At 54.2% G+C, this 27,083-nt stretch overlaps 1 protein-coding gene and 1 long non-coding RNA gene across 4 annotated transcripts in view; one reads left to right on the top strand and one right to left on the bottom strand.

Annotated features, from left to right (window-relative positions):
- The window catches only part of MEGF6 (multiple EGF like domains 6), a 72,615-nt gene that overhangs the window by 43,349 nt on the left and 2,183 nt on the right, over nucleotides 1-27,083 (top strand). For all 3 annotated transcript variants that reach the window (XM_038166496.2, XM_072027011.1, XM_072027010.1), the window contains 30 exons: nucleotides 5,488-5,613; nucleotides 6,191-6,313; nucleotides 6,554-6,676; nucleotides 8,535-8,672; nucleotides 9,634-9,756; nucleotides 10,533-10,655; nucleotides 11,723-11,890; nucleotides 12,085-12,216; nucleotides 12,897-13,025; nucleotides 14,080-14,208; nucleotides 14,376-14,510; nucleotides 14,774-14,908; nucleotides 17,611-17,736; nucleotides 18,832-18,963; nucleotides 19,064-19,192; nucleotides 19,459-19,590; nucleotides 19,890-20,018; nucleotides 20,120-20,248; nucleotides 21,607-21,735; nucleotides 22,325-22,453; nucleotides 22,572-22,697; nucleotides 23,570-23,698; nucleotides 23,951-24,079; nucleotides 24,693-24,824; nucleotides 25,027-25,155; nucleotides 25,351-25,479; nucleotides 25,599-25,727; nucleotides 25,842-25,970; nucleotides 26,350-26,478; nucleotides 26,571-26,699. In XM_038166496.2, coding sequence (XP_038022424.2) covers nucleotides 5,488-5,613; nucleotides 6,191-6,313; nucleotides 6,554-6,676; nucleotides 8,535-8,672; nucleotides 9,634-9,756; nucleotides 10,533-10,655; nucleotides 11,723-11,890; nucleotides 12,085-12,216; nucleotides 12,897-13,025; nucleotides 14,080-14,208; nucleotides 14,376-14,510; nucleotides 14,774-14,908; nucleotides 17,611-17,736; nucleotides 18,832-18,963; nucleotides 19,064-19,192; nucleotides 19,459-19,590; nucleotides 19,890-20,018; nucleotides 20,120-20,248; nucleotides 21,607-21,735; nucleotides 22,325-22,453; nucleotides 22,572-22,697; nucleotides 23,570-23,698; nucleotides 23,951-24,079; nucleotides 24,693-24,824; nucleotides 25,027-25,155; nucleotides 25,351-25,479; nucleotides 25,599-25,727; nucleotides 25,842-25,970; nucleotides 26,350-26,478; nucleotides 26,571-26,699 — 3,909 coding nt within the window. The remainder of the gene's footprint in view (nucleotides 1-5,487; nucleotides 5,614-6,190; nucleotides 6,314-6,553; nucleotides 6,677-8,534; nucleotides 8,673-9,633; nucleotides 9,757-10,532; nucleotides 10,656-11,722; nucleotides 11,891-12,084; nucleotides 12,217-12,896; nucleotides 13,026-14,079; nucleotides 14,209-14,375; nucleotides 14,511-14,773; nucleotides 14,909-17,610; nucleotides 17,737-18,831; nucleotides 18,964-19,063; nucleotides 19,193-19,458; nucleotides 19,591-19,889; nucleotides 20,019-20,119; nucleotides 20,249-21,606; nucleotides 21,736-22,324; nucleotides 22,454-22,571; nucleotides 22,698-23,569; nucleotides 23,699-23,950; nucleotides 24,080-24,692; nucleotides 24,825-25,026; nucleotides 25,156-25,350; nucleotides 25,480-25,598; nucleotides 25,728-25,841; nucleotides 25,971-26,349; nucleotides 26,479-26,570; nucleotides 26,700-27,083) is intronic.
- On the bottom strand, nucleotides 3,371-10,537 carry LOC113839726 (uncharacterized). The gene is made up of 2 exons (XR_003492320.3): nucleotides 10,173-10,537; nucleotides 3,371-4,616 (listed from the first exon to the last, which is right to left on the bottom strand). It is a non-coding gene; the product is annotated as an uncharacterized lncRNA (long non-coding RNA).

Below are 27,083 nucleotides of genomic sequence, written 5' to 3'. Positions count from 1 at the left end.
TGCACTGGGTGTCGGTCACTGCTTGGCTCTGTGGTCTGATAAAAGCCATGTTTTGCTTCAGGTTGAGATCGCCTTGAATTTGCAGGCAGGAATCGGTGCAGCCAAAAATTGCAATTTAAATATTTCCACTAAATAAAATCAAACAGATGGGAATAAGAGCACCAGCGAGCCTCCCCGCTCTGTCCCCTCACTCTGCAGAGCCTCTGCATCCCGCGGGCAGCGCAGGAGAGGATTTTGCAGAGTATTTTGGCGGCACACGGGAATCGCTGCCGCAAGTTTTTAGGTTAAAGTCCATAAAACCACGGCTGTCATTCTTTAAATGTTTTCCAATCGCCACACAAGCCACAAGGCCTTGGTTAACTCGCAGCACCGCCCGATGCCATGCAGCTCCCCTGGAGCTGAGGAGCTCAGCTGGTGTGCGTGGTGCAGGTGATGAGCCCTCTTCCATTAACCCCAGCCTGCGAGGGAAGCACGAAGCCTCTTTTATTCCTGCAGAGGTCAAAGAGTTGAAAACCAGGTAAAAATCTTTTGCTGCTTTCTCTTGATGGCTTTGCGCCCTCGGTAGATGTTCACACCTTTGTGCTCAGTGGTGCAGGTGGTTACAGCCAGCACAATGCAGGGATAGAGCAGCACAAAAATTCGGAAGTTGCTTAGGCACCTTTAAAAGCAATCTACTCTGAAGTGTACTGCGGTTCTGTATAAATAGCTGCTTGGCTCAGAAAGCCTGGCAGTGGTTCCCGTGGTGCAGGAGGAGAACAAAGGCTTGCAGCCACGGCCAGGACGGAGCCGGGGTGTCGGGAGCTGAGCGGGGGCTGTGACCCCACTGTGCTGCTCTCGGGGTCTGGCTGCCCCTGGAACCGTGCGGGTCACTGCATGCTTGTGGGTGCTGCAGACAGCTTGCAGCCCCTCCATAAATCCTGCTCCCCATCTCACCGGGACTCCAGCCACTGGCGGTGCTTTGGGCAGCCTGCAGCTTGGTGCAAGATTCATTTGTTGTGTCTTTGTTGTGCTATTCTAGCAAGTTGCTGATGACTTTAATGCAAAAGAGAGAGGAAAAAAGGAGCAGACATTTCTGTTGAAAGTGAAGTAGAGCAAAAAGAGTCATTGGACGTCCTGAAATTACCTCTTTCTTTATCAGAACCACATGGGCAGGAGGCAGGGAGCTGACATCTTCAGGTCCTTCTCCACAGCTTCAGCGGGGGGATGAGCTCCAGTCCAAAGCAAAGAACTTAATGTGAGCCAATTGCTTTCGTTGGCCTGCAGAGGAGTGAGATGGTCTGTATTAACACACATGTTTCTGGAAATTGTCTGAGGTTAGAATAAATCAGTTTGGGATTACATGGTGTAGCCCTCTGTATATTGAGTGCTGCAAGTGAAGAAATCTCGAGTATAGCAGCGATTTATAGCGAACAGGAGGATGATGCCATCAAGGGTTGTGCAGGCTTGAACTGTGTGCACAGGAGGGTAATTATCTGTACTTAGAGGTTTTTAATCTGCATGTATTATAGAGACAACTTGCACATTTTAGAGACCTCGAGCTCCTTGTCCAGTGGCATTACTCAGCCCTTCCTTGGAGTCAGTGGTTTTGTGTCAAGCTGCAAAAGCCAAATGCCATGCTGAATTGTAGTGACGTCTGTCTGCAGTCATTTTTCAGCTATTAGCTCACTGCTTCTGGTGGAAGGTTACCTGGATGTGGAGGAAAGGCGTGATGATATTGGAGGGATGGGAATGTGGAAGAGCCCGAGTCGTGCATCAGCACCGCCTCGCAAAGCAGCGAAGTGCCTGGGTGCCTTCAGAGCTGCTGGACTCGCCCTTTCCCCGGTCCTAGGGGAGCCTGGGGAACCCTTTTTGTGCCTTTTTTGTTCCCTTTTTGTCTGTTTGGGCCCAGGAGGACCAGGCTCAGGTTTAACATCTTTCAGCAACGCCGCATCCCTGCAGGCAGAGGAGACAGCAGCAGCGATCCTCTTGCAGACGATGAAATATCATCTGTGGAAAATCTGTCTGAACTCTAATTACAAAAAGCTGCGTGATGTACAAGATGACACTGGATTTGGCAGCGTTGTCACAGAAAAGTTAAGCTAGGAAAAGCATCTGGGAATGGAAATATTTTTAGAGTGGTTCTGTAAACAGAGAAAAAAAGCCATAATTAAAACAAGGCCAGCAGCGAGGTCTGCAGGCTGTTCCTCTGCCAGAAGCCAACTAAGGAGACCCAGAGCTAAAGGCCCTCGCTTTGATGGAACGACACCCAAGACAATGTTAACATTTCATTTGTTTTTCCTCGTTATTCCTGTCCTTAACTCGAATTCGTTCCTATCTCAGCAAAGCTCCGGAGCTGCGGGAGCACCCCTGCCAGCCCGCGCCTTGCCGTGGCTGCGTGCTGAGCGTGGTGGGATGCTGGGGCTCTGCTCCCTTCGTTGTGCGTGTGCCACGAGCACCGTACAGCCTGCGAGCACTGCACAGGCCGCAATGCCAGCAGCTCCTTCCCCATCCATACGTCTCTTGGCAGGGGAGGGCTTCTGGTTCCCATTAGTCGTCGTGGTCTGGAATGTACCCGTGGTGGCTGAGGCACACGGAGCACGAGGGCTCTTACTCATCATGTGCAGTCGCAGAATCGTGAGGCTCAGATGGGGTTATTAGGCTCCAAGAGTAAATTTGCTAGCAAATAGCCTACACTGAAAGAAACGCAAAGGGACACAAAATGCTCTGCAAGACCCCTGTGTTCTCACCACTTCACCTTTCATGTCTTTTCTTGGGCTGCAGACAGTGTTGGTCGAGCCCCATGTTCAGTGCTTCTGGCACACGGGTGGACCTGGGACAGGAGTGCAGGTCCCTTCAGTTCTCGTCCTGCCCAAGTTGCTGGTGGTGGCCAAATGTTGCCATCTCAGGCATGGGGAGAGCTTGATGCTTCCTGTCATTTTGGGGCATTTTGCACTTTTTGCCACCGCAAGGCTCCACCTACACAGCTACCCCGTGGTACTGCATGGGCGCCGTGCCTCAGCACGTGGTAAAGGCAGCCCAGGGAAAGTCTGATTTCTTGCGTGTAGAAGTTGCCTTTTTGGAAAACCTGCTTTATCGAACCTTAGAGGATTTCTGTTGGCATCCTCTGTCTGCTTAAATTGTGTAATGAAGAATCTGAACTTTGGGTTTTTCCACTCTAAAAACTTGTCTTTCAGAGAGGTATGTGAGGAGGGCAGTTACTGAGATTGCACATTCATAGAATAACTGCATACTGGGAGATTATTTTAGATGTGAGATGTGTTGGCTTGTTATGGATTGGCCAAGTTTTTTTCCCATAAGAAGGAATGTTTTGGCAGGCTCTAGCATTGTTTTACTTTTTTATTATTTAAAAAAAAAGCACTCCAATAACACATTTATGTGCATTATTAGACACTTTAATATATCAGAATATCTTAAATGACCACCCATCTCTGCTGAAGCACTCTAAGTCTGACCCATAACTTTCCAGTAACGTCAACTACTTCTGTTGTTTCCTTCCAAATGGATTAAAGGAAACAATGTCAGCAAAGCTAACACAAACCGATAGTTCTTGCTCCAGCCGTACACTGTGTATGGCAATACTCTGACCCTATTAAGTCATTTTTATTCTCCAAAATGTTGTTTAGTTAATTAGAGGCATACGAAGGGAAGTTCACTTTGTAAAATCAGAGAGCTCTCAGCTCTGAGTCAAGGCATATTTTTTTGCACGGGAAGCATTTGCAGAAAAAATGACTACACAGTTTTGCCTTTTTTTCCCTTCTTGTACACCCTGCCAAATATTTGGTTTTATTTGGTTTTCAGTAATATGCAGGAGAAGCTTAATGAAATTACTTTTGGTACTTTATCTAGAGAATATACTCTTTTAAACTCTGTAATTGGCTAAAAGGCTCAGGTAAAACAAGAGGGTAAATGCAAGGCACTGAGCAAGCTGAAAAATCTGTTTTCCTGCTATTTAAATTCAAGTCCAGAGAGGATTTTTGATAGCAGAGGGAAAAGGCTCCAAGTATTTGACCAACAAGTAATAAAAGCAGGAGACTGACATCTCATTTAATCTCTTGGCTGCTTTTTTCCCCCGTGAACATGTTCCTTTGGCCCTCGTCCCGTCTGTTCATGAGCTCTTCTGCAGGAGCCAGTCCTTGCAATGAGAGTTGCTGGCAGACACACGCTGCCCGCTCTGAGCCGTGCAAGAGCTGCCACTACCTGAAGTTGGTCTGCAGAGACATGGCCTTCCTTAGAGGGGTTTTTAGCTTCCTTACAGCATTTCTTGAAGTCAGCACGTTGGTTCCTTCTGCAGTGTGAAGAACGGGTCAGAATTACAGGGGGCCACCACTTGTGCCCCTCTGGTTAAGGGAGGTTAGGTCTGCATCTCCATCCCAGGCTGTGCAGGGCTTTGGCTGTGTCCCACCCGTGCAGCTTCGGTGGGCAGCATGAGATGACTTTCTTCAGCTTGGAAAATGTGTCATGAGTTTGTGAATGCCGGTCCAGGAAGTCTTTCCCTACGCTGTTCCCTAGTTCAAGGTCAGTGCTCCTGGATCACTGCAGGTAAGCTCTGCCCACTGGTTGCAAGGTGCAGACATCTCCAGCCAAACATCACGGCCTTGGTGCTCGTTCTGCAGAGCCTGTAAAAGCAGAGCAGGGGGAATGCTATTTTAAAGCTAACTAATCATAATAAGCTGTAAATAATAATGATAAAAAAGGCAGTCCACATCTTTGGTCATAAGATCTGTTTTCTGCTGTAACCTAGGCAAAACCTTCTGTTTTCTGGTTGTCTGAAATCCTTTGGGCAGGAGAGCGCCTTGCGCAAGGCCACACAGAAATGCTGTGGCACGGCCAGGAGCAGCAGGCAGGAGTCCCAATTCCCAGTCCCGCCTGCACTTACTGGGAAATCACATTTCCTGCCAGCACATCGCCGAGCCCTGGCTCAGGAGGTGGCTCAGCATCAGTCTCCTGCGATGTGGGCGAGCACAGCCAGCTTGACTTTCCTGCAGAGGTCCCGTAGCCGAAGCACCGAGCTGGGCAGCATTACACCAGATCAAAGCACGGATGTGCAGGATGCACCTGAAAATGCTTTTCCTTGAATGCTCCCAGAGCTGATGGTGCTTGCTTGGCCTTGCCCTGGGTAATTGGTGTCTTTTGCGTGGCTTGAAGCCAGAAACTTAATTTTCTGTGTTATTTTGTTACAAGAAAATCTGAACATGCCTGAGTGCAGCTCTCTGAGCAGTAATTAAGTGGAACTAGCTGTGGCATCACACCTGCCCTGTCTGAGCAAACCTGTGAGGATTTCAGCAGTAATATAGTAACACTCACAATTAGCACACTTAACAAATTTGCCGTGAACTTTTCATTTAACAGAGTTTGGACATGTCTCTGGTTTTAAATTCTCATTTGTGGTGCTCTTCATAAACGTGTGAGCTTTGCTTTACCCTCTGAAAAGAACCTCGCCAGGCGACACAACATTTCCCGATGAATTTCATGTCCTTTTCCCTGCAGTGGTGAACTCCTGTGCCATAAACAACGGCGGCTGCGAACACGACTGTGTGCAGGTGACACTGACCCAGCACCAGTGCCGGTGCCGCCGCAATTACCAGCTGAGGGAGGACGGCAAGCGCTGCGCCCGTGAGTCCCCGCGGCACCCTGGGCACCCCTCTCATGGGCAGGGTGGGGGCACGGACAGCAGGGACATGATATGTGAAATGGTATCAGGGCACACTTCTGAGAGGTGGAAGACAGCAGCATGTCACACTAAGACAGATTTTCTCCCCTTTTCACCTACTAAATTCATGGCCACACAGCCCCACAGTCACTGTAAATTCTCACCTGTAGCACATGGCTGCATTTGATCTTTTCCAGCCCTCAGTTTGCTGGAAGAGTGTCTGGCCATAAATCTCCATAAATCTGCAGAAGCAGCCATCTGTCAGCCATAGCCAAACCTTGTGGGCTTTTATGCTGTTCCACCATCAGCAGGAGATTCTTAGGAGCTGGAAGCCCACCGAGGTTGCAGTCAGACTAACTTTTGGGCAGCTCCAAGCAGGGAACACCAGCAGATTTTATGTCATGGTGGAGAATGGTCTTCCATGGGTTTCACACTAGTTTGCCATCCATAAGTGCTTGATGCTTTGTTTTCCCATAAGTGTAATGCCAATAATAGTAGGACTGGTCTGAAATAAGCCTGCTTCTTCTCTTGGACCTCTAGTGAGGAACCCGTGCGCTGACAGGAACGGGGGCTGCATGCACCAGTGCCACAACCACCGCGGGGCTGCACGCTGTGAGTGCCACCCCGGCTACAGCCTGGCACCTGATGGCAAGGCCTGCGAAGGTAAGCACCCCACAGCAGAGCTTTTGTAGAGAAACAACAACTTTCTCACTGTTTAAAGTAGTGCTCAGCCTCAGCAAATGCCAGCTCATGAATTTAATGGAGTGAAGCTTGAGTCTGGGCCCCAGTGAAGGATTTAGGGTGCAAGAAATTGCTGAAAAAACTCAAAGACAGTAAACGCTTGTTACTTTGAAGGAACATTTCCCACACAACCTGCTTTTCCTAATTGCTCGTCCCTTGCAGATGTGAACGAGTGCCTGACAGGCCTGGCCATGTGTGCTCACCAGTGCCTCAACACCCGCGGCTCCTTCAAATGCACCTGCAGCCCAGGCTACGAGCTGGGGGCAGATGGCAAGCAATGCTACCGTGAGTACTGCCTGCAGTCCTTGTCGGGTGGGGAGGGAGGTGGGTTTGCTTCTGTAGGTTGGAAAAGGGCAGAAAGAGGTGAAACCTGCAGCTGGCACTGTTTGTGCATCATTTTCTGTGAGCTGGTGGGACTGAGTCACAGCCACCTTCACCAGCAGATCTGGGGCTGTTCACTTCTTCCACCAAGGTAAGAACTTCTAATCTTTAAAGTTACAATGAAGCCAATTTCACTAGTTTAGGGAATTTATTTGAGGCCATTTGGCTCCAAAAAGGCTAAGTCCTGCTCTTAGGGACCTCATTGGATGAGTTTGGTCAGCTGCAGATGTGTAACTGAAGAAGGAATTGAGCTAATGATGTGATCACATCTGCTACCATCAGGAAAGGAAATAAACAGCTTTGTGTAAGAATGAGCCAGATTGCGCATATGTCTTTGCTCAGCTAATACACATCAGCAGGGTCTGAAGTGAAGCTATCAGCATGTAGCACTAGCAGCCCTCACAGATGAAAGCCTCCGTGGCTGTCCCAGTGCAGGCAGCCAGCATCACTGGAAGCCGTGATGCTCCACCTGTGCGGTGGCCACAGCTCTCACCAGGAGCCTGCCAAGGCACCATGCTTTTGGGGGAGTGGGAAGGTAGGGCTTTGCAAACCAGAAATGGGTCTTGGAAGGCATCGAGTATTGGATTAGAAAGCCAGGTCTATGCCTAACAAATCTTAGCTACCTCTTTCACCTAGCATCGAGTGTTCCAGCAGGGACAATTACCCTTGGTGCCCTCAGCCAACTGGTCCACAGGTGACCCAAAGCCTAATAGTTACTGCTGCTCAAGCCTTGGCTTTCCAGGTAGCCCTGGAGGGTCACTTTGGGCAGCGGAAAAGCAAGCCCCACTCATGTTCTGCTGCTCTAGAAGGAAAAGGACAGCCATAGGTCTTGGCAATACCTCTCCTTTAGCTGCAGCATTACGTAGCCCCATTGTATGAGCAATGTTCCTCCGCCCCCACAGTTTTTAGCATCTCCTGTGCAAAGGTCTGGCTTTGGTATTTAGCATGCATCAGTAAGAAAGGGGAAAACAGAAGGAATAAATTCATGTTGTGAAATCTGAAAGATAAACTTTCCACCACGGGACAAATTTTGTTTTTGACATGCACAGACCCACTGGGGAACAATCAAGCTCCCCTTCTTTCATCCTTCTTGGGCCTGAGTGCACCGAAAATGTTCTTGTAGGCAGAAACTTTTCCTGAGGTTCAGGGCTGAATCAAAGCTCCATGGTACGAGTTCCTTTTAGTCTAAGAAGGCTTCATTAACTGGACTACGGAGTTTACATAAGCTTTGCCAAGCTGAGATACGTGGCTGCTGTTGATGTGTGCGCCTGCCATTTCTGACATGTCCCCAGCTTCTCTAGCTGCAGGCATCTGGAGGTTGCTGCAGTTGCTGCATTCTGCTGCTCCCATTCCTAGCTGGCATCGGAACAGCTCTGTACAGTGAAGGCTGAGCCAACTTTGGGTTGGCAGCACATCCTGCAGCTTAACAGGAATGGGAGCAGCTTTGTCTGCAGTCTGCTTCATCTCAGGGCCTGTCCAGAGCCTGCCCCACAAGTCAAGCCCGCAGAGGCCACACGGGGCGTTGCCTGGGATCTGTCCATTTATTTTTGTTATTTGGGCTTCCCGGCCCAGAGGTGGCCTCTGTGCAGAGCTATTTTCATCCTTTCCCTGCTGCAGCTCGTTGGCCTCAGCAGGGCTGTGAGCACAAAAAGGCACACACGAGGGGCTCGAGAAGTGAAGCTCCATGTGGGTGCCTGCTGGAAGGCATCACCCAACATACACCAAACACTGCAGGATCCTAACCAGTGTGCATGTCTTGCAGGGATAGAAATGGAGATTGTGAACAGCTGTGAAGCCAGCAATGGTGGCTGTTCCCATGCATGCCACCACACCAGCTCTGGCCCTGTCTGTACCTGTAACTTCGGCTATCAGCTTGAGGAGGACCAGAAGACATGCACTGGTAAGACAAGGGAAATGTCATACTTTGTTTTTACAGATGTGTCTCAAGTAATGAGGATCCCCACAGATCAGATGCTATATGTATATACAAAACAAGCAGATTAACAAGGCTAGAAACAGACATCAAGTAAAAGGAGATGAGATGCTGCTCAGGTTGAAGAGGTTCACTACTGGGATGGTGTCTGTTGACCTCAGAGCTAATCAGCTTTTCCTGCTAGAACAGACCTAGGAAGGTGTTGGCAGATGCAGAGGCTCACATCTCAGATACCTGTAACCCGACATCTAGAAGGGGTGATGTATGAAGTGCATTGTCTGTTATATTAGTGAGCAGTGTAATTCCTGAGTGAGCGATGTGAGTGAGGCACTAGCATAGCTCAGCCCCATCACTTACACAGCTTGTGTTAGAGGAGAGGCTTGGGGTGAGACCCACCTTGAGCTCTAAGTGTCATAAAGTGGACGCATACACCTGACGCTGCATTACTCTGAGCATTACTATTTCCCTTGTGGGAAAATAACCAAGCCCAAAACTCACTGCAGTGCTCACCAGCCAGACCTCTCCTGCACCAGTGCCAGACTGGGGCACATTCCTGTGCAGCTGGAAGGAAGCATGCAGCTCCCAGCTTTCTGCATATCATGTTTGTAAAAGGACAAATTGGAAAACAAATGCCAGGTCCTGCTGAGGCTGGAACCACCCCCTTGGCGAGCACAGAACCGCCTCAGGCTGCCAGCCGTGGTAGCTTCCCTCTGGGCCTCAGGAGCCCCCTTGGCCAGGGAGCACATTGTGAAGGGGGCTGTTAGCACAAAGCTCACTGATTTCAAGAAGAAAGCACGAATCCTAGCTCAGCCTGTGACAGCTCAGCAAAAATCCACCAGAACTAGTCACGGAGCGATTTTAACAATTCCTGTCAGCACTACAGAGCTTGGCGTATGCTAACACCCAGCGCCCTTTGCTTTTCATTTAGATATCAATGAGTGTGACAGCGGATCTCACTGCTGTCACCAGGACTGCTACAACTACCCGGGAGGCTACGAGTGTGCCTGCCATGCCGGGTACCGGCTCAGCACCGATGGCTGTGCCTGTGAAGGTAAGCAGAGGTGTGGGGCCCTGTGAGCACGGGGACAGCGCTGCACACCTCAACGCTGCACCACGGCGAGGTGCACACACAGCAGGGGATCTGGGTTGTTTCTCTGTCCTGTCAGCCTCCTCACCTCAGCAGGAGTTAAGGCTACTCCTCTAATTAACCCCCACACCAGGCCAGCACAGCTGTGGGGTAGCTATGGGGCTTTTTCAACCCCCTTTGAATTCAATTTGGCATCTCTGAGAGTTTCCCAAGTCTGACTGCATCAGCAATTCACAGAAATTAGTCTGTGCAATATTGGAGCCAACACTGACCATAATTTTTACCACAGAAGAGATACAGGCAAGAACAAGCATCTGTCTAAAACCCAGCTACCTCAGTGATGAATGCAATCTTATAATAAAGAGAAGAGGTTGTCCTACCTGCTTGTGAACAGCCAGGTGTCTCTGCCAGTTTCTTCCAGCTCAGCCCAGTCGTCCTGTTGGTGTCCTGTTGGCTCTGATGAGCAGTCTTCTCAGCAGAATGGATGTGGGGCTTTTATGTCTTCCTAATGCATTTTTTCCTTAGGAAAGCTCTCCAGTAACACTCCACAGGTGAAAACCAAGGTTACCCACTTGCTTCTACACAACTAGCCAGAGAAGTGAGCTAAAGCTTAGTGCTCGATATTCGGAAGCCTGGGGCTCCCTGCTCACTTGGCAGCCTCCCTTAACATTTGGGGTCAGCTGGCTTCATGCAGCCTGCTCACTGCTCTGCAAACACGCAGCAACCCCTTTGTTTTCTAGACGTGGACGAGTGCTCCTCACACAACGGCGGGTGCGAACACACGTGCCAGAACCAGCTCGGGTCTTTCCAGTGCAGCTGCCGGATCGGATACAAACTGGACGAAGACCGAAGGGGCTGCATCTGTAAGTGCTGCGTGTCGGGCTGCCAGCACCCCATCCCCATCCCCTCCAGGCACAGGACCCACACATGCAGGCACTCCCAGCACTCATTAGCAGCAGCAGAAGGCTCCCCTGGCAGCACCATGCCTGTTTCAGCAGTGTCACACACAGCTTTTCTAACAAGCCTAGGGATTTTGGTACATTTGTTGTAGCCTGCAGTCCTGACCCCACACTAACCAAAGGACCAAACCCTTTTTACCATCATCACGTCTAGTTTTTCCTTATAATAAACAGGATTTTCTCCAAGTGGTGGCCTCCTTATCACACCCCCAAGCACACTGCCATCCGGCTCACTCAGCAGGGCACCCAGCACCCATCCTCTTCTCCAAATGACCCCCAGGCACTGCCCAGCTCCCTGTTCCTGGCAGTTTGTGATGCCTGCACCCAGAGGAGCAGCACCCCATGCCTCCTCACCCCAGCAGAGTGCCAGCCCTGCCCTGCTGTGCCCTGCCCACTTTTATAGCTGTGCCAGCCCTGCTCCAGGTGCCTGTGCTTACCTTGATTGCATGACTTTTAACCCTTGTTGCCCTGCAAAGGAAGGGAGCTGGTATTGTACCTGACACGTACTCATTCTTAAAGGAGAACCAAGCTGAAATGCATTGCTCAGTTTTGTTAGATGGGCAGACTTGTTAAATTTTCTAGAGAAAGGTTGACTTACCTGAAAACGCAAGGAAGCTGTGTGGCTCTGGCCAGAAAACCTGCAGGGCAAAGGCAATGGCACGGCGGTGGTCCCAGTTACCCAGGCAGCCCGAGCTGCCCATCCAGGCTAGGAGCAAAGTTTCTCACTTGGTCGGCTGTGCCACGTTCTAGCCAAAACAAGGAAACAAGCTGCAAAAATCTGAGTAGAAGAAAGGAACAGATTCCTATTTTAAAGGTGTCAATGTAGAGATCTGCAGAGCGTACCAACCCCATACAGATGTTTCTGGTTCCCCTGTCTTATCACACAGGGTCTGCCCTGTTATCTGCCCCTCAGATGAGTTCTTTTTTCTTTCCACCCCTTGATTTTGTCATCTCCATGACTGCTTCCCTAGCCATAGATGACCCAGTGGAAGCTCTGGATGCTCAGCACCCCCTTATCCGCCCGATCCCCCACGTTGCAATCCTGCGGGATGAATTCACCCAGCTCTTTAACGAGGACTATGAAGAAGAGGACGAAGAGATGGAAGCAAGAGGAGAGCACACACTTTCAGAAAAATTTGGTGGGCATTTAACCAATTAACCATGCGTGCCAGGCACACTGGCAGCATACATCAGGTACCCTTTCTGTGCACACAGACACCCCCAGATGCTGTTAGCTTTGCTGGGGTCTGTAATGTTGGGGTTAATGCCCAAACTCCCTGAGTTGCTGGAGAGCCCTGGGGACAGTGTCTCACCATGGCTCCTCCTGTTGCAGTCTGCCTGGAGAACACCTTCGGCCCCGACTGCAGCCTGACGTGCGAGGACTGCCAGAACGGGGGCACGTGCAATGCTGAGGGGACCGGCTGCGACTGCCCGGCCGGCTGGAGCGGGCTGCTCTGCAACCAGAGTGAGTGGCACAGCAGCGGGGCAGGCCGGCTGCCCTGCCAGCCCTGCCTGCCAAAATCCGGGCAAGAAAGAGGAGAATGGACCAACCTCCACTTGGTCAGATGTAGCACTGGAGCCCTTTGCTTGTCTTGCTTTTATTTGCTGCATTTATCTTGGCAAAGCCAGCGCAAATGCCCCGTTTCCCTCTGCTCATTCCCAAAGAGACCCTAGGGCATTTTTGTCTGTGCGTCAGACCTGCAAACATACATATTTGGTGTTAAATCTGAGTTAGTGTCAGGCTGCATGTAAACCTACCACCAGTGGATTAGGCTTTGCATTCTCTGAGACCAAGAAAATATTTACAGTACTAATGAGAACCCTTTTAGTGTCTCTTCCCATAAACTTCTGCCACAAGTGCAAGCCTTCTTGTGCTTGAGAAAGAATTAACCTGCTTTTCTAGTGGCCCAGATACAGCCTGCTGGTAGGTTATATCTGCAACCAAAGTAAGGAATTGAGGTTATGAACATCCAACGTCCTCAGTTCATTTGCTCTTAGCTCTTTAGCCCCAGGAAGGCAAAAACGCCTGCTGCCACAAACAGCTGTGCCTGCTCCCCGCCTGCCAGCCCGCAGCCCCTTGCTGTGCTGCTCCGGCGGTGTGGGAGCAGCCCCACGTCCCCACTGACCTCTGCCATCCGTCCCCAGCCTGCCCGGCCGGCACCTTCGGGAGGAGCTGCAGCCAGGCCTGCCGCTGCCAGAACGGGGGCACCTGCGAGCCCAGCACGGGCGCCTGCCGCTGCCCACCCGGCGTGGCCGGGCCCCACTGCGAGGACGGTAAGAGCCCGGGCAGAGGGGGGGACAGCGGGGCTCTGTGCGTCCTTCTTTCCACGTGGCAGTAAGACTTTTGGTGGGATTTGGTGAGCGGGTGACCAGGCTTCCCTGCTGCTGTCAGATGTTCCTGCTGGATCATCCCAGTGCCTGAGAGATCCCGATGCATCCCTGCTCCATCCCCTGCTCCATCCCTGCTCGGTGTTTCTCTCTCCCAAAGCATTAAAATCTTGGGAGCACCGTCTAAAAACACAGAAGCAGTGAGACAATAAGGGATTCAGACAAAGTGGCTGCAGACAAAAGGTTCAGAGCATATGGAAACTATTATTGAAGGAGGAGGCTGAGGCAAACTATAAATAAATGCTGGAGGTACCCGGACCTCTTCTCTCTATAATCTGGTGATTGAGGCATACAGGGAAAAACCAGGCAGGTAAGGTTAACACCAGCAGCAAAGAAGTGATGTGATGTCCCACTTGCTGCTCCTCAGCCTGACGCTGCAGCCGCAGGGGAAGGCTCGTGCTGCCTGGCCAGACGCTGGCTGCAGCTTTCTGCTGACACAGAGCGTCTGCCATCTGCTTCTAATATTAGGATCTTCAGCATGAAAGAGAAAGAGCAATCCTTGTATTCCCTTAGCAGTGCAAACACCACTGTTGCTTATCAATAGGAACAGCCTCATGGTTTATTTGGTCACGTACGGTGGAGCTGGCTCCCTGGAGCCCTGCTGCCTGGTGCCCAGCACAGCTCAGCACCCATGGGTGCCCCAGGGACACCGCAGGTGGCTGCAGAAGGGCAGTCGAGGAAGACAGGCTGCAATGCCACAGGGACAGGCTCGGTTTGGAGCTGATGCAGGGAATCTGATCGCTCTTATCATTACCTGTTGCACAGGGACACAGGCACGTTCTGGTCAGAAAGCAGTTCCACCCTCGCTGCACACTTTACTTAGTTCATTGCTGACGGCACACGGCTCAGGTTTTGCTCTGTGTTTTTCCTGTGATGGACATAAAGTGACAGACCCACATTTCCTCATCCTCCCAGAAAACCTCTCTTTATTTATCACCAGGGTGCCCTAAAGGATATTTTGGGAAACAGTGCAGGAAGAAGTGCAACTGTGCCAACCGCGGTCGTTGCCATCGGATTTACGGCGCCTGTCTGTGCGACCCTGGCTTGTACGGGCGGTACTGCCACCTAGGTATGCGTGTCCGCACCTTCCTTATGAGATGAGTGTTATTCCCAGATTGCAGCCCTTTTGGGTTCCATCCCTGGGAGGGTCAGTGCTGGGTGGTGGCAATGTTTCTGTCCCCTGTCTGTGATATTTGGCCTCCCGGGTCACTTGCTGTCCTCCTCCTCCCCACCCAGCTTGCCCCAAGTGGGCGTTTGGTCCTGGCTGCTCCGAGGAGTGCCAGTGCGTGCAGCAGAACACGCAGGACTGTGACAAGAGGGACGGCTCCTGCCGATGCAAGCCCGGCTACCACGGCACGCGGTGCGAGAAGGGTGAGTTGTCCAGGAGCACTCCCTCCCTCCTCCCACAGCCTCTTTTCCCCTGATTTCTTTGGGAAAAAGCTCAGCTCGCTTTCCATCCTCCTAGAACCTTTTTGCCTCTTGCTGCTTCGATTAGGAGCAAAAGTTGTTATCGGAGGGAAGTGATTCTGGCAGTAAAAGCAGGTGCTGGAGCTGTGCCCAGCTGCTGGCTCGGCAGGGTGCTGCTGCCTCTCCCTGCCTCTGATACCAGCCCTTTTCACTCTCCGTGATAACAGAATGTGACCCTGGCTACTACGGAGATGGCTGCAGGAAGAAATGCAGCTGCTCCCCAGAAGTGCCCTGTGACCGCGTCACTGGAGAGTGCTGGAAGGAGTGTCCCCAGGGCTACCACGGGGACAACTGCGACCAAGGTAAGGCCACATGAAGAGCAGGGGCCCTGCAAGGCAAACGTAAGCTTGTTTTTTGTGTGATGATGCTCGGAGGAGCACAGAGGTGCTGCTGCTGGACAAGCGATGCTCTCCTGGCTTCAGGTGGTCGCTGCTGTGCTGTGACACACGGACACTGCCGCTGGGACCCAGTGCTTAGCTCCTGCTTGCTTCTTCCTTCCTTCTCCGAAGGCTTTCTGCCTTCCAGAGGCACAGCTGGAGGGGTTTCATCTCTGATGCTGCTGATGTCCCAAGCTCTTGCTTCTTGCTGGAGCGCTCCGAGGTTCCCCAGCCTGCACGCTCTCGAGGAGCCGTGTACCCCCCGTGTTCCTCCCACACACAAACCGTTCCTTTGCAAAGCAACATGAAAGGGCTTGCACATTTCCGCCCGGACTTTCAGACCTCCTAGCCCAGCTCTAGTGAGTGGAAATTTGAAATGGCTTCAGATGACACAAGAGCTGCCACTCGCAGGTCTTTATGAAAACCCTGTGATCTCTGAAGAGCAGGGAAACGGGAATTCTCAGGCATAATGATCCTTATTCAGAAAAGAACAAGGTCTCACTTTATCCTGCCACTTGGGCATCTCTGCTTTTGCAGATGAAGGTGATAGCTATCTAGCTATCTTTTTTTTTCCTCCCTTTGATGTCTTTTTGCTTCCAGGCAATCAATCCCCAGGAGAACAGTATCATATTTTCCATTCTGTTCGCTGTCCCGTATTGAAGTTCTATTTGATCTGCAAGTGTGAAAGAAAATTTTATTCTTCATTCACATTAGGATTTAAACTTCTGCCTCTGTATGAACCCTCCAGAGCAGCTCTCTGCTCATCACATACAGGACAGTTGGCAGTGTGATAACTGAACTACACGGCTCCAGGCATGCAGTATAGCACGGAGGGAGCAGATTTTTAAGATCCTGGGAGATAGGTGGGCTGTCAGAGAGCTCGATGTTCTTCCTGCAAAGGTGTCTGAGAGCACCTCAAGGCAATGAGTCATTGGTGTGAAAGTTGAGGTGATGATTACAAAGCACGAACACAGTTCCTGGAAAATAATGGCTTGTGCCAGCCTCGGAGCTGAGCAGCCACTGAAAACCGTGCTCCCATCTCGTGAGGTTCCTTCCTTCTCAATCACACTTCAGCCGGTGGGATCCAACCAAAAACGTGCAAAGCTGGGCTCCTGCAGCGTCCGATGTGCTGCACTGCGAGAAGACTCGCTGCACCCAGGAGCTGGTGTTCAGCATTTGAGTTTTGATCCGAGCATCCCAGGAGTTTCTGCACTGAGATTTGCCCAAACATTCCATCCACACCCAACCCAGAAATTATAACTATTAGCCTAATTAAGTTACCAGCATGTGATTATCTTGCACAACACCATAGCTGATAGAACATAGCTGTTCTGCTGGTCCAAGCAAAAGCTGCAGATCCTCATGAGCAGTTCCGAGGAAACAAAACAAGTTTTACTTGTGGTAATATCAGTCTTGGTTCTCTGTTCTTTGTTCAAACCAAATGACAGTGAACTGTTTCTCTTGCTAAGCCGCATGCCTGCAGTCTGCTCTCCCTCCCTGACGTCCTCGTCCTGAGGAATGGGGCAGCTTGGCGTCTGGTTTAAGAAAAGCAGTGGCAGAAAGGAAGCATTGTGCAGCCAAAAGTGTGATGGGGAGGGACAGGGAGCAGGAGCCACCCTGCCCAAGCTGCCTGGCCCTGGTGAAGGCAGGGTTGGGCTTGGTCCTCCTTCTTCTGGGCTCGTTGGCGTTGCTGCAGGGCCTGGTACGCAACACAGAGCAGGCACAGCGATGGTGCTGCAGGTGAATCCTCCTCTAGATCTCATTTTCTGACCATTAATGTCAACCCTTCCATAGACAGGCTTTCCCTCTGCAGAACATGGCCAGACGAAGGAAGGGAGATGCTGGGGGCCCTGCAGCAGCCTGGGAAGCCCCTGGTCCAGGTCCTCCACGTGGCGGGACGCTCGGTGCCCGCACAGCCGCAGCTCGCCAGGGCTCGGCGCGTTCGGCCAGGGATATTTTTAAAAAGAATAAGAAAGGAGCTTGAGCCTGTAGGGGGGAGTCACAGGAAATAACACAAATATTTGTATAGAAATAGTAGGCTTTTGGCTGTTGTTCGGATCTGGAAATGATTAAAGGGTGAAGACAAACATCTGCCATCAATTAGCACAGAGCAGGAATAACAAAAACTCCACTGTGTCACTTGAAATCTACAAGCTAGTGTGCTTTTTCCTCCATTAATTATGAATGCTGGTGCATTTGTATCTGCCAGAACCTTTTGAAACATTGGCTTCAAAAAGCGAAAAGGACTGCAAGCATGGAGTGCCCGGGGGGGCTCAGCTAGGTTTGCAGCATCTCTGGGCCTGAGACCCTCAGCCTGCGTGCGTTTAGCTGCTGACTGTATCGCTGGGCAGAGAGCAAACAGAGCTTTCTCCTGCCAGCAGCATCTCTCTAGCACTGGCAGCAGCAAGAAGGAAAAGCACTTACTCCTCCCCTGGGTGAGGATGCTCCTTCTTTACTGCTTTGCACCAGTGTACCCGCTATGCCAGGCTGCTTGGCAGGGAGGTCAGGCACTGGGGAGCGGATTTCTCACAGCACCCAGAGCTTCTGGCTGCTGGCTGCCTGTGAATGTTCCCTCCACAACCACACCTCGGTAACCCACGGTTCTCCCACTCCTGTTTCCAATGCAGAGTGTCCAGAGGGCAGGTTTGGAGCTGGCTGCCTGCTGCTCTGCTCCTGCAGCGGGGCGCCCTGCGACCGTGCCACCGGGGAGTGCGTGTGCTCGGCGGGCTGGACGGGACACGACTGTGCCCAAGGTGAGGAGGTGACAGGAGCCAAGGCACTGAGCCCGGGGCTCAGGTGTAGGGCTGTTGGTTTTCTTCTGGTAAAATTCATTTTAAAAACATCTAATGCGATTAGGACCATCGCCATGGAAATTTAGAAAAAAAATGCAACTTTTGATGCTAAGTCTTGAACAATAGCCTCAGCTTAGCTCTGTTGTTGGAGCTGAAGGCAGTTCCAACAAAGCAAACAAAATGCAATAAAAACGACAGAGATATTTTCAGTTATTGCAGTCCTTAACATAGGCAAGGAATCTCTCTTTACAGTTGTGGATTTTTTAATTGCCTTCCCCAAATTATCCTTCAACTGCTGGAAAATGAGAGAATCTTAAATTAAAAGCTTCTATGCGCTCATGTAGCATTACAGCAGCTGGAAGTTATTAGTCCTGTATGGATGTCCTGCTCGTAATAGCTCGACTGAGCAGCGAAAGCACGTGTGCACGGCGCTCCCCATGCAGCCCGAGCTGACTCCAGGCCCCGCAGCACTCGGACGAGGCGTCCTGCCCTGCCTTTATCAGTCTGTAGCAGTTTGAGCCTCCTGCGCAGCTGAAGGCGGCTCTTGGAAGCGCGAGCAGAGTGACAGCGGCTCTGAGGGCGCTTGGCCAGAAACACCATTGCCTAGCAAGGAGCGGTGGTGGCTCCCCAGCAGTAGATGCGAATCCAAAAATTGACATGAGAACCCTGGCGTGAGGTCAGACCAGCACTTGCTGAGGACTCCCGTGCTGTTTATAACACAAACAGGACGGTGTTGTCCTTACTCCTAGCCATGTGCTCCCAAACCAAAGCATAAGCGGTGCATAAAGCCTGGGTACAAACAAGACAGGGAACCCACTGCCGTGCACAAGGAACCATCCGTTTCACCCCTACCCCTCTGCTGTAGGTCCCAGCCCCCTGCCCCGGGGCTTTGCAGCCCTTTGGTTAGCAGCACCTCTCCTGGCGTGCCCCTGGGGTGCTCGGACCATGCCGTGGTCCTGTTTTGCTGGCTCCTGCCTCCCGCTGGCAGCTCTCGCCCTGCCCGCGCTGCTTGGTGCCGGTGCTGAGCCACCCGTGCCCCCTCTGCCTCTGCTGCAGCCTGCCCCAAAGGCCACTGGGGCCTCGGCTGCCAGGAGCTGTGTCCCGAGTGTGCCAACAACGGCAGCTGTGACCCCGCCACGGGAGCGTGCGTGTGTCCTCCGGGCTTCACCGGCAGCCGCTGCCAGGACGGTGAGTGCCGGGCTCACGGTGCTGAGTGCCGGGGGGGTGGCAGCGAGTGCCGTGCCCCAGGCTCACAGCAGGTTTGCTGTTCGTGTCTCTGCCTTGGCAGTGTGTCCGCCCGGCTGGTACGGCCCTGCCTGCCAGCTGAGCTGCAGCTGCGGGAACGAGGGACATTGCCATCCTGTGACGGGGACCTGCAGCTGCGCACCCGGCTGGACGGGCCACGACTGCCAGAGAGGTAGGGTGCCCTCTGCTCACTGCCCATCACTTGTAAAAACACCAAGGATCAATCACGGCAATCCCACACTCGTGCACCATCACTCCCTTGGTCCCCTCAGCGTCTGCTGCAGACCCACAGCCCCGTTAGCCCTTTATTAGCCCTGCTGCCTTCTCTTTTAAGCAAGGGGATAAAACCCCAAGAGGGGAGAAGAGCTGTTCCCATGCCCTTCCCCACCGAGGGGCTGCAGGAGGGCTGGCGCTGAGGCCGTGCTCCTCCCGTTGCAGCCTGTGACGGGGGTCGCTGGGGTCCCGGCTGTGCCAACGCCTGCAACTGCAGCGGCAGCGACGGGAGCTGCGACGTGGTGACGGGGCGCTGCGCCTGCGATGCCGGGTACACCGGTGTCCGCTGCGAGGAGCGTGAGTGCAGCCAGCGAGCTGCTGGGGCACGGGGCACGGGTTTGGGTTTGGGGGCTCTGGGGAGGTGTAGGGTGGGCGCTACGGGAGGTGTTTGGGGGCAGAAGGGCAGTCCCCGTGGCTCTCCGTGGTGCTGTGCCGGTGGGTGGCTGGGTGCCATGGGTACACGGCTGTGAGGAGCAGGGTGGAGCCCCCTGATTAGAGAAAAGCAGTGGCCAGATCCTGTTGTCCCATTCCCAGCCTGAGCTCCCTGCTTAGCACAGCTCCTGGGCTCATCAATGCCATTTGCTTTTGCCTCCTAGGGTGCCCAGAAGGGTGGTTCGGGGCCAGCTGCCGGCACCGGTGTCAGTGCGAGCACGGGGCTGCGTGCGACCACGTCAGCGGGGCGTGCACCTGCAGCTCGGGCTGGCGGGGGACCTTCTGCGAGCACCGTACGTACCCACCCCGGGGGCTGCGAGCTGCTGGAGGCTCCCACAGCCCCCGGTCCCTTGCATGGAGACCTCCTGGGACTTTTCTCTTGTGTCTTCCACAGCCTGCCCAGATGGATTTTATGGCATCGAGTGCCGGGAAGCCTGCGAATGCCTGAACGGAGCCAGCTGTGACCACGTCACGGGGCAGTGCCACTGCCCTCCTGGCTGGACCGGTCCCCGCTGCGGCCACAGTAAGTGTCCCATGGCCACAGGAGGTGTCCCCATGGCCCCGTACATGGAGCCCTGGCCATCCCCTGTGCTGCTAGAGCACAGCGAGCATAGGGTCAGGTCTCTGTGTGGAAATCAGTTCTGTGTAGCTCAGAAGTATTTGGACCAAAACCCGAAAATTCAGCAATGCAGCTCCCAAACATTATGTTCAGGGTGTCCGTCAGTAGGAACTGGCTTTGCTCCTCACCCAGAGCAGTGTCAGAGAGGAGCCTGGAGCTGTGCAGCCCGCAGTGTGCATGGCCTCAGCTACAAATACGTGTGTGCGTGTGTGCTTGTGCACACGCATTTCCTATCTGCATGTGTTTAGTTGAAACTGCTGACAAAAGTACACAACCACAGGTAAACACCCTGGAAGAAATTCTCACTGCACGGAATATTCTGCAATTTTTTTTCATGAAGTGTTGGCGCTGATGACCCGAACATGAGAGGGAAACACAAAAATAAAAGCAGAAAATAAAGTGGACACGTTTTTTTTTGTGGGATGCACACAGCTTTGCTGTTGCTCTGGCATCAGGCGTGAAGAATAAACAAGTCGCTTGTGCTCAGGGCATGAAGAACCACATTTAAATCTGCAAGGGAGGAAGGAGATTGTCAGCAGACACAGCAGCCCCCCGCCGCCCTGCTGGCTTCCCTCTCGGAGGCATGTTCTAGTTCGTGTCCTTCCGATTGTGTTTTTGTGCTAAGAATAGCCCTGCCAAACGGAGAGCGTGCCCTGAACCATCCCATGCCCTACATAACTCGCATTATCCCAGGCCCCAAGAGAGGCACTGAGATGCTGGCCGAGCCCTTGTCACTCCTGCAGCAGTTTTCACGTGCACCCAAAGATCCCTGTGCCAGGACGGGCGCTGTCCTGTGCCGCATCCACTGGGACTCAGGGAGGGAATGCCAAAAATCTCAGAAGGGGCTCTGTTCTTACACACTTTATCCAGGTTTTGTGGACTAAAACAATTCAAGGCTGCTTTGGACCTGGGTTTACCTGAAGCAGATCCTCGGGGAGGCTCTTTTGGCAGACGTTCCCTGTTTGGGGGGCTGAGCACGTCCTGAACATAGCGAGGGCTCAGGCACCCGGCAGAACGGTTCCCTAGCAGATCAGTGTGGTAACGTTAAGGGTAATCACAGTGCCCATGTTTGAATGTCATCCACACACGTTATTTCTCTGTGTAACACCATAAAACCCAGCCCCACGAGCGGCCCAAAGCAGCCACCACCCCCTTTGGTCAGTCCGGTCTCCAGTTCTTCCCCCAGATGACCATTAGCAGGAGCCTTGGCGCCGTAATTCACACCGGTGTTAACTCTTGTGCCTGCTTCTGATCCCCCGAAGCGTGCCAGGAGGACAGGTACGGCGAGGACTGCAGCCAGCCGTGCCGCTGCTCCAACAACGCCACCTGCGACCACGTCAGCGGCCACTGCCTGTGCGCGGCCGGGTGGACGGGCCCCACGTGCCAGCAAGGTAACGCTCCCGCGGCCACCTCCCCGCGGGTGATAAAAGTGCCATTTCTCTGCCTGAGCTGGAGCTTTCGGTGGAGTAGCAGCTACAAAAAATAGAGACAGATAAGGCAAGATCACAGGACCATAACCTTAGCGATGCTGTCACAAGACAGAAGCCAAGAGGTCGCCCTCACCCAGTGTGCCCCGAACATCGCCCTGTCAGCAATGCCTTCAGGCAGGGCTCAGTGAAATTGTGCATGAGAGCAGCTATTCGTGTGTTTAAATGGATTTTTGCTGCCAAGTACCGGCGCTATCAAGGTCTGGAAGATGAGCTCAGCATCACCTGAGCTAGTTTGGGGGAAAAAGGGTGTGTTTGGGGTTTGGCTTCAGATCTGGGGGTTTTTCAGTCCCGTTTCCACTTAGGCCCTGCAATGTCTCCAACCTGAGCAGGTTAAAATACCAAATGGCTTCACGTGGGGAGCTAGGCAGGCTCATGGCAAGCAGCAGCAGCTTCATTTCATGCCCACCTACCGCTCAGAAGGCTGGGGTTTGCCCTTGGCGTGCAGTCAGGGCTGTTTTCTGACTTGGCTTTTGCCTTGGTTTCCCCTCAGCATGCCCGCAGGGTTTCTACGGGACGCGCTGCCGCGAGCGCTGCCTGTGCCAGAACGGGGGGACGTGCGACCCCGCCACGGGGCACTGCGCCTGTCCCGCGGGCTGGACGGGGCTGGCCTGCGAGCTGGGTAAGGACACAGCCAGCAGCACCAAGGGATGGGTTCCACCACCAGCCGGACCCCTTGGGGCTGGCGTTGAAGGGACAACGTGCACAGGGTGACATCTCTGCCCTGTGCTCTCTTCCAGCCTGTGCCGAGGGGCGGCACGGGGCCGGCTGCGGGCAGCGCTGCACCTGCCAGCACGGGGGGCTCTGCGACCACCGCGGGCACTGCCTCTGCCCTGCTGGATGGACCGGCACCGCCTGCGAGAGCCGTGAGTGGGGGCTGCAGGGGGAGCGCCGGGGGGCTGCGGTGAGGGGCTGGGAACCAGGGGCTGTGAGGGGTAGACCTGAGGGCTGGGGTTCTGCACGGCCCAGAGGGCTTGTGGGGGGGATGTTGGGGTTTTGGGGTGGGTGTCGGGGTTTTGGGGTAAGTGCTGGGGTTTGAGGTGATTGCCATAATTTGGGAGGGTGTCATCATTTGGAGTGGGCACCGAGCTCACCCTTCTAGGTTTTCTTTCAGATAAAAATGAATAAAGAAAGCCCGTCCGCAATTATGTGATTTTTAAAAAAGAAGCTCAAATCCTCTCTTTGCCCTCCTAATCAGCCGCATTTCAAAACACATGACTGTGCAAATGCCAGCTGTGTGCCGTGCAGCCCCGCTCCCCACAGCCACCTCTCCAACCTCAGCCCGTGCAGGGACAAGCAGCCAGTTTTGCCATTGCTGATTTTTTTTTTTTTTTTTTTTTTTTTTGCATTCATTCATGAAAAAGAAGTGAAAACTGAGTGCGCAGATTTTTGCACCTGCAGTGCTGACTTCTGGATGGCGCTGGTACTGCAGATGTGCTGTTCTGCAGCTGCTTTGGGTCCTCCTGCGAGGACAGGAGCAGCAGCAAACCCAAATGATCGCAGCTGTGACTGACAGCGTATGGCTGGCACCCAACCGTCCCCAAACAGTGCCAGCCATAACACTTCCCAAACATTTGGCATGGTTAAAAAGAGACTTTTCACGTCGGTTTAGGCATAAGAGTGCACAAAAAGCAGTTTGCTTTGCTCAAGATTTCCCTTCCTTGGGTGCATCCTGCTGGCTGATGCCCTCTCTGTCCCCTGGTGCCTGATTTGTCTCTCCTGTGTTTGCATCCCTAAGCTTGTCCGGAGGGGCTGTTCGGGGCGCGCTGCGAGGAGCGCTGTGCCTGTGGGGACATGGTGCCGTGCCATCACATCACGGGTGCTTGTGACTGTCCCCGCGGCTGGAGGGGCCGGCGCTGCGAGAAAGGTGAGAGCGGCATCGCCCAGGGCTCCCACAATAACCCCAGCTCCTGGCACGGAGGGGAGCTTCGTCCCCGTCAGCACTCAGCATCCCGACTCCTTTATTTAGGAGGAAATCGTCTCGGGCGTTTCTCAGCAGGCCGGCACTGCAGCACACTAAACCTTTAATTAAATTTTGCACTGGGGCCTCTGAGCTGATGCTTCCAGGCATTAACTCAAGGTCCAGTTGTGAGCCTGGCACCCCCCTGTGTCCCCACAGCTTGCCTGCCTGGGTCCTTCGGGAAGAGCTGCGCCGGCCGCTGCGCCTGCCCCCCGGGAGCGCCCTGTGACCACATCAGAGGGCGCTGTGCCTGCCCGCCGGGATTCACGGGAGCAGCATGCGAGAAACGTAGGAAGGGAGCAAACTTTTGATGGGTTTGGGGAGCATGACGGGGTGTGCAATTGATACTTAAAATAATTAAAAAGAAAAAAGAAAAAAAGAAAAAAAGAAAAAAAAAAGAAAACAAAAACCACCACCAGTGAGCTTTGCCAAAGAGCAACTCCCATTTTGGCATCTGGGCGCGTGCCCACTGAATCTTAGCGAAGTACAAGGAGCCAAGCGGGAAATCAGAGCCATGGATTTGTCCAGAGGATTAGTGATAAATCAGTGTTAAAATGGGCTCCTGTGGGTACAAGCAAGTCTGGAAGAGACGGAAGCATGTGAGCACATTCCTCGCTGGGGGACGGGGGTGTGTTTGTGATGTCTTTGTGTGGCGGGATGGAGGGCTGCAGGAATCTGAGCAGGGTAGGTAGGGCTGGCATTGCAAAAGGTTCCTGGCATCAGGGAGCAGTTGGCATGCCGAGCACCACCTCCCTTTGCTTCCCATGTGCCAGAAAACATCCACTGCCATGGGAGCCTGTTTAAATCTTGGGTTTAAAAATAGAAAAAAGGAAAGCCCAAGCCTCTCGGGGCAGGTGGGGCGCTAACTGTGCCCGTGTTGCCTTGCTGTCCTCTCTCACAGCCTGCCCACCCGGCACCTTCGGGGAGAGCTGCAGCCAGAGCTGCCAGTGCGCGGGAGCCACCCAGGATTGTCACCCTGTCACCGGCGCCTGCGTCTGCGCCCCAGGCTACCACGGGCCATCCTGCCAGCTGGGTGAGGCCACTGCGTCCTGCCCCGTGCTTCGTGGGGTCCCTGTGGGGCTGGCCATGGCTGCCCCGGGGCTGCTCTGAGGTGCTTTGCTGGGTCAGCTTTGCGCCCTGCTGCACAGGAGCAGCTGCCGTGCCCGGCGCATCGCCTTGCGGTGCATTTCTTGTCACCCTGCCAGGCACTGGTGCAATTGTTTCCGTTTGTGCAGAGTGCCCCGAGGGCTGGTATGGGCCCAGCTGTGAGCAGCCGTGTGAGTGCCAGAACGGAGCCAGGTGTGAGCGCACCACGGGGACCTGCCACTGCCCGCCGGGCTACGTCGGTGCCGACTGCAGCATCGGTGAGTGCTGGGGGGAAAGGGGGGCCCCAGGGGCTGCCTCAGCAGGGGGCGAATGGTGGTGCAGTGGTGCTCCTGCACTGGCCCACCTGCAGGAGAAAAGCTCTGCTCATGCAGCACAGCCAAGTGTTGCCCTTTTGGCCTGCACACGTGGCCCATGGGTTTGATGAAGGCAGGTAAAGGTCTTCCTCCTGCCAGCCTGCCCTGCCAGCCGCTACGGCCAAGACTGCGCGCACGCGTGTGCCTGTGGGGAAGGGGCCACCTGCCACCACGTCACTGGAGACTGCCTTTGCCCGCCGGGAAGAGTCGGTCCCACTTGTGAGCAAGGTAAACATGAGCTGCAGGGGGAAAAATCCCGAGCAGGAACCCATTTCCCTGTCCCAACACCTCTGCTTCCCTCCTGGACGCTGCTGCCCGTGTGCCACCACCGTCCCTTGGTCCCACAGGCTGCCCGGAGCAGCGCTATGGGGAGGGCTGCCTGCAGACCTGCTCCTGCCAGAACGGGGGGCTGTGCAATGCCACCGACGGGTCCTGCTCCTGCGGGCTCGGATGGACTGGGAAATCCTGTGAATTAGGTAACCCAGCTCGGCAGGCATGGTCCTGTGCCAGCTGGGAAGCGCTGAGCTGGCTCAGCACCTGGCTCTGTGTGCCTGCTGGCCCCTCTGAGCCGCCCCGGTGCCCCCCTGCAGCGTGCCCACCGGGAAGGTACGGTGCCGACTGCCAGCTGCACTGCTCCTGCCGGCACAACGCCTCCTGCGACCCCACGACGGGGGCCTGCCGCTGCCCCCCGGGACACTACGGGCCCCTCTGCGAGCACGGTGAGCTGCGCCGGGGGGACCTGATGTGCCGGGGGGATCACCTGCGGCTTTGTGGCTGTGGTTTCTGAGGGTGGTCTGCAGAGCAGGACGGCGGGGTGAAGGTGGGGGGGACTTGCCCTGCCTTTCCTTTCCTCCCTCTCCTTGTGTTCACAGTGAGCCCTCCCGGAGTGCTCCCAAGGAACCCCACTTCTGAGGCCGTGGGCTGCAGGGTGCTGCTCAGCTGGGAACGCACAGCACCACGCAGCCTGCGTGCCAGACACCCGAGCCAGTCGGTGTTTCACGAAGAGACAAGCTCACTGCTTCCAGCCCAAGGCTTTGCTGCAGAGGCCATCTACAGCCAAGCCCGTGTCTGTGCTCGCTAACGAGCTCTCCCCCCCAGGTTGCCCCCCGGGTTTCCACGGGGCCGGCTGCCAGCAGCGCTGCGACTGCGAGCACGGCGCTGCCTGCGACCCCGCCACCGGCCGCTGCCGCTGCCCCGCGGGTGTGCGCGGCCAGCGCTGCCAGGCAGGTACCGCCCGCCCGCTGTGCCCCCCAAAATCGGCAGCAGCCCCGGGTGCAGGCGGGCAGCACGTCCCTGCCCCGTCCCCTCTCCCCAAACAGGCTGCGAGGAAGGGACGCACGGGGAGGGATGCCGGCAGCTCTGCGACTGCGTAGGGAACGCGACCTGCGACCCGGCCACGGGGCGCTGCCTCTGTCCCCCGGGGAAAACTGGCCCCAAGTGCGGCTCAGGTGAGGTTAGGCACAGCTTGGGAAGGTGAGGGGGGGGGGGGGAAAGGCATCGGGTCATTGCCAGCAGGCAGAAGGACAGGCCTAAGATGGATGCAGGCACCCTTTGTTGGAGCTGAAGTCCTTCCTACTTGGTGTGCATCCTCTTGGGAAGCAAGAAGGCATCTGAACAAAGGTATCCACCCCGTCAGCCTCTGTTTGTAGCCAGATTTGAACACAAACAGGCACCAGCCTACAGTCCCCTGGCATTAACTCATCTAATTTCAAAAGGCTGAGGCTGCGGTGCAGCAGGAGCACCCTACTGGGCTCGGCCGCTGTCTCGGCTCAGCAGAGCTGGGGGCAGGCTGGGAGGTGGTTGAGGCAGAAAGCTGCTGCCTTGTGTTCCTC

Source organism: Anas platyrhynchos, chromosome 22 (genome assembly GCF_047663525.1).
Source record: "Anas platyrhynchos isolate ZD024472 breed Pekin duck chromosome 22, IASCAAS_PekinDuck_T2T, whole genome shotgun sequence".
NCBI classification, from domain to species: domain Eukaryota; kingdom Metazoa; phylum Chordata; class Aves; order Anseriformes; family Anatidae; genus Anas; species Anas platyrhynchos.
The sequence above is the reverse complement of the archived record's forward strand: the minus strand, read 5'-3'. Positions and strand labels throughout refer to the sequence as shown.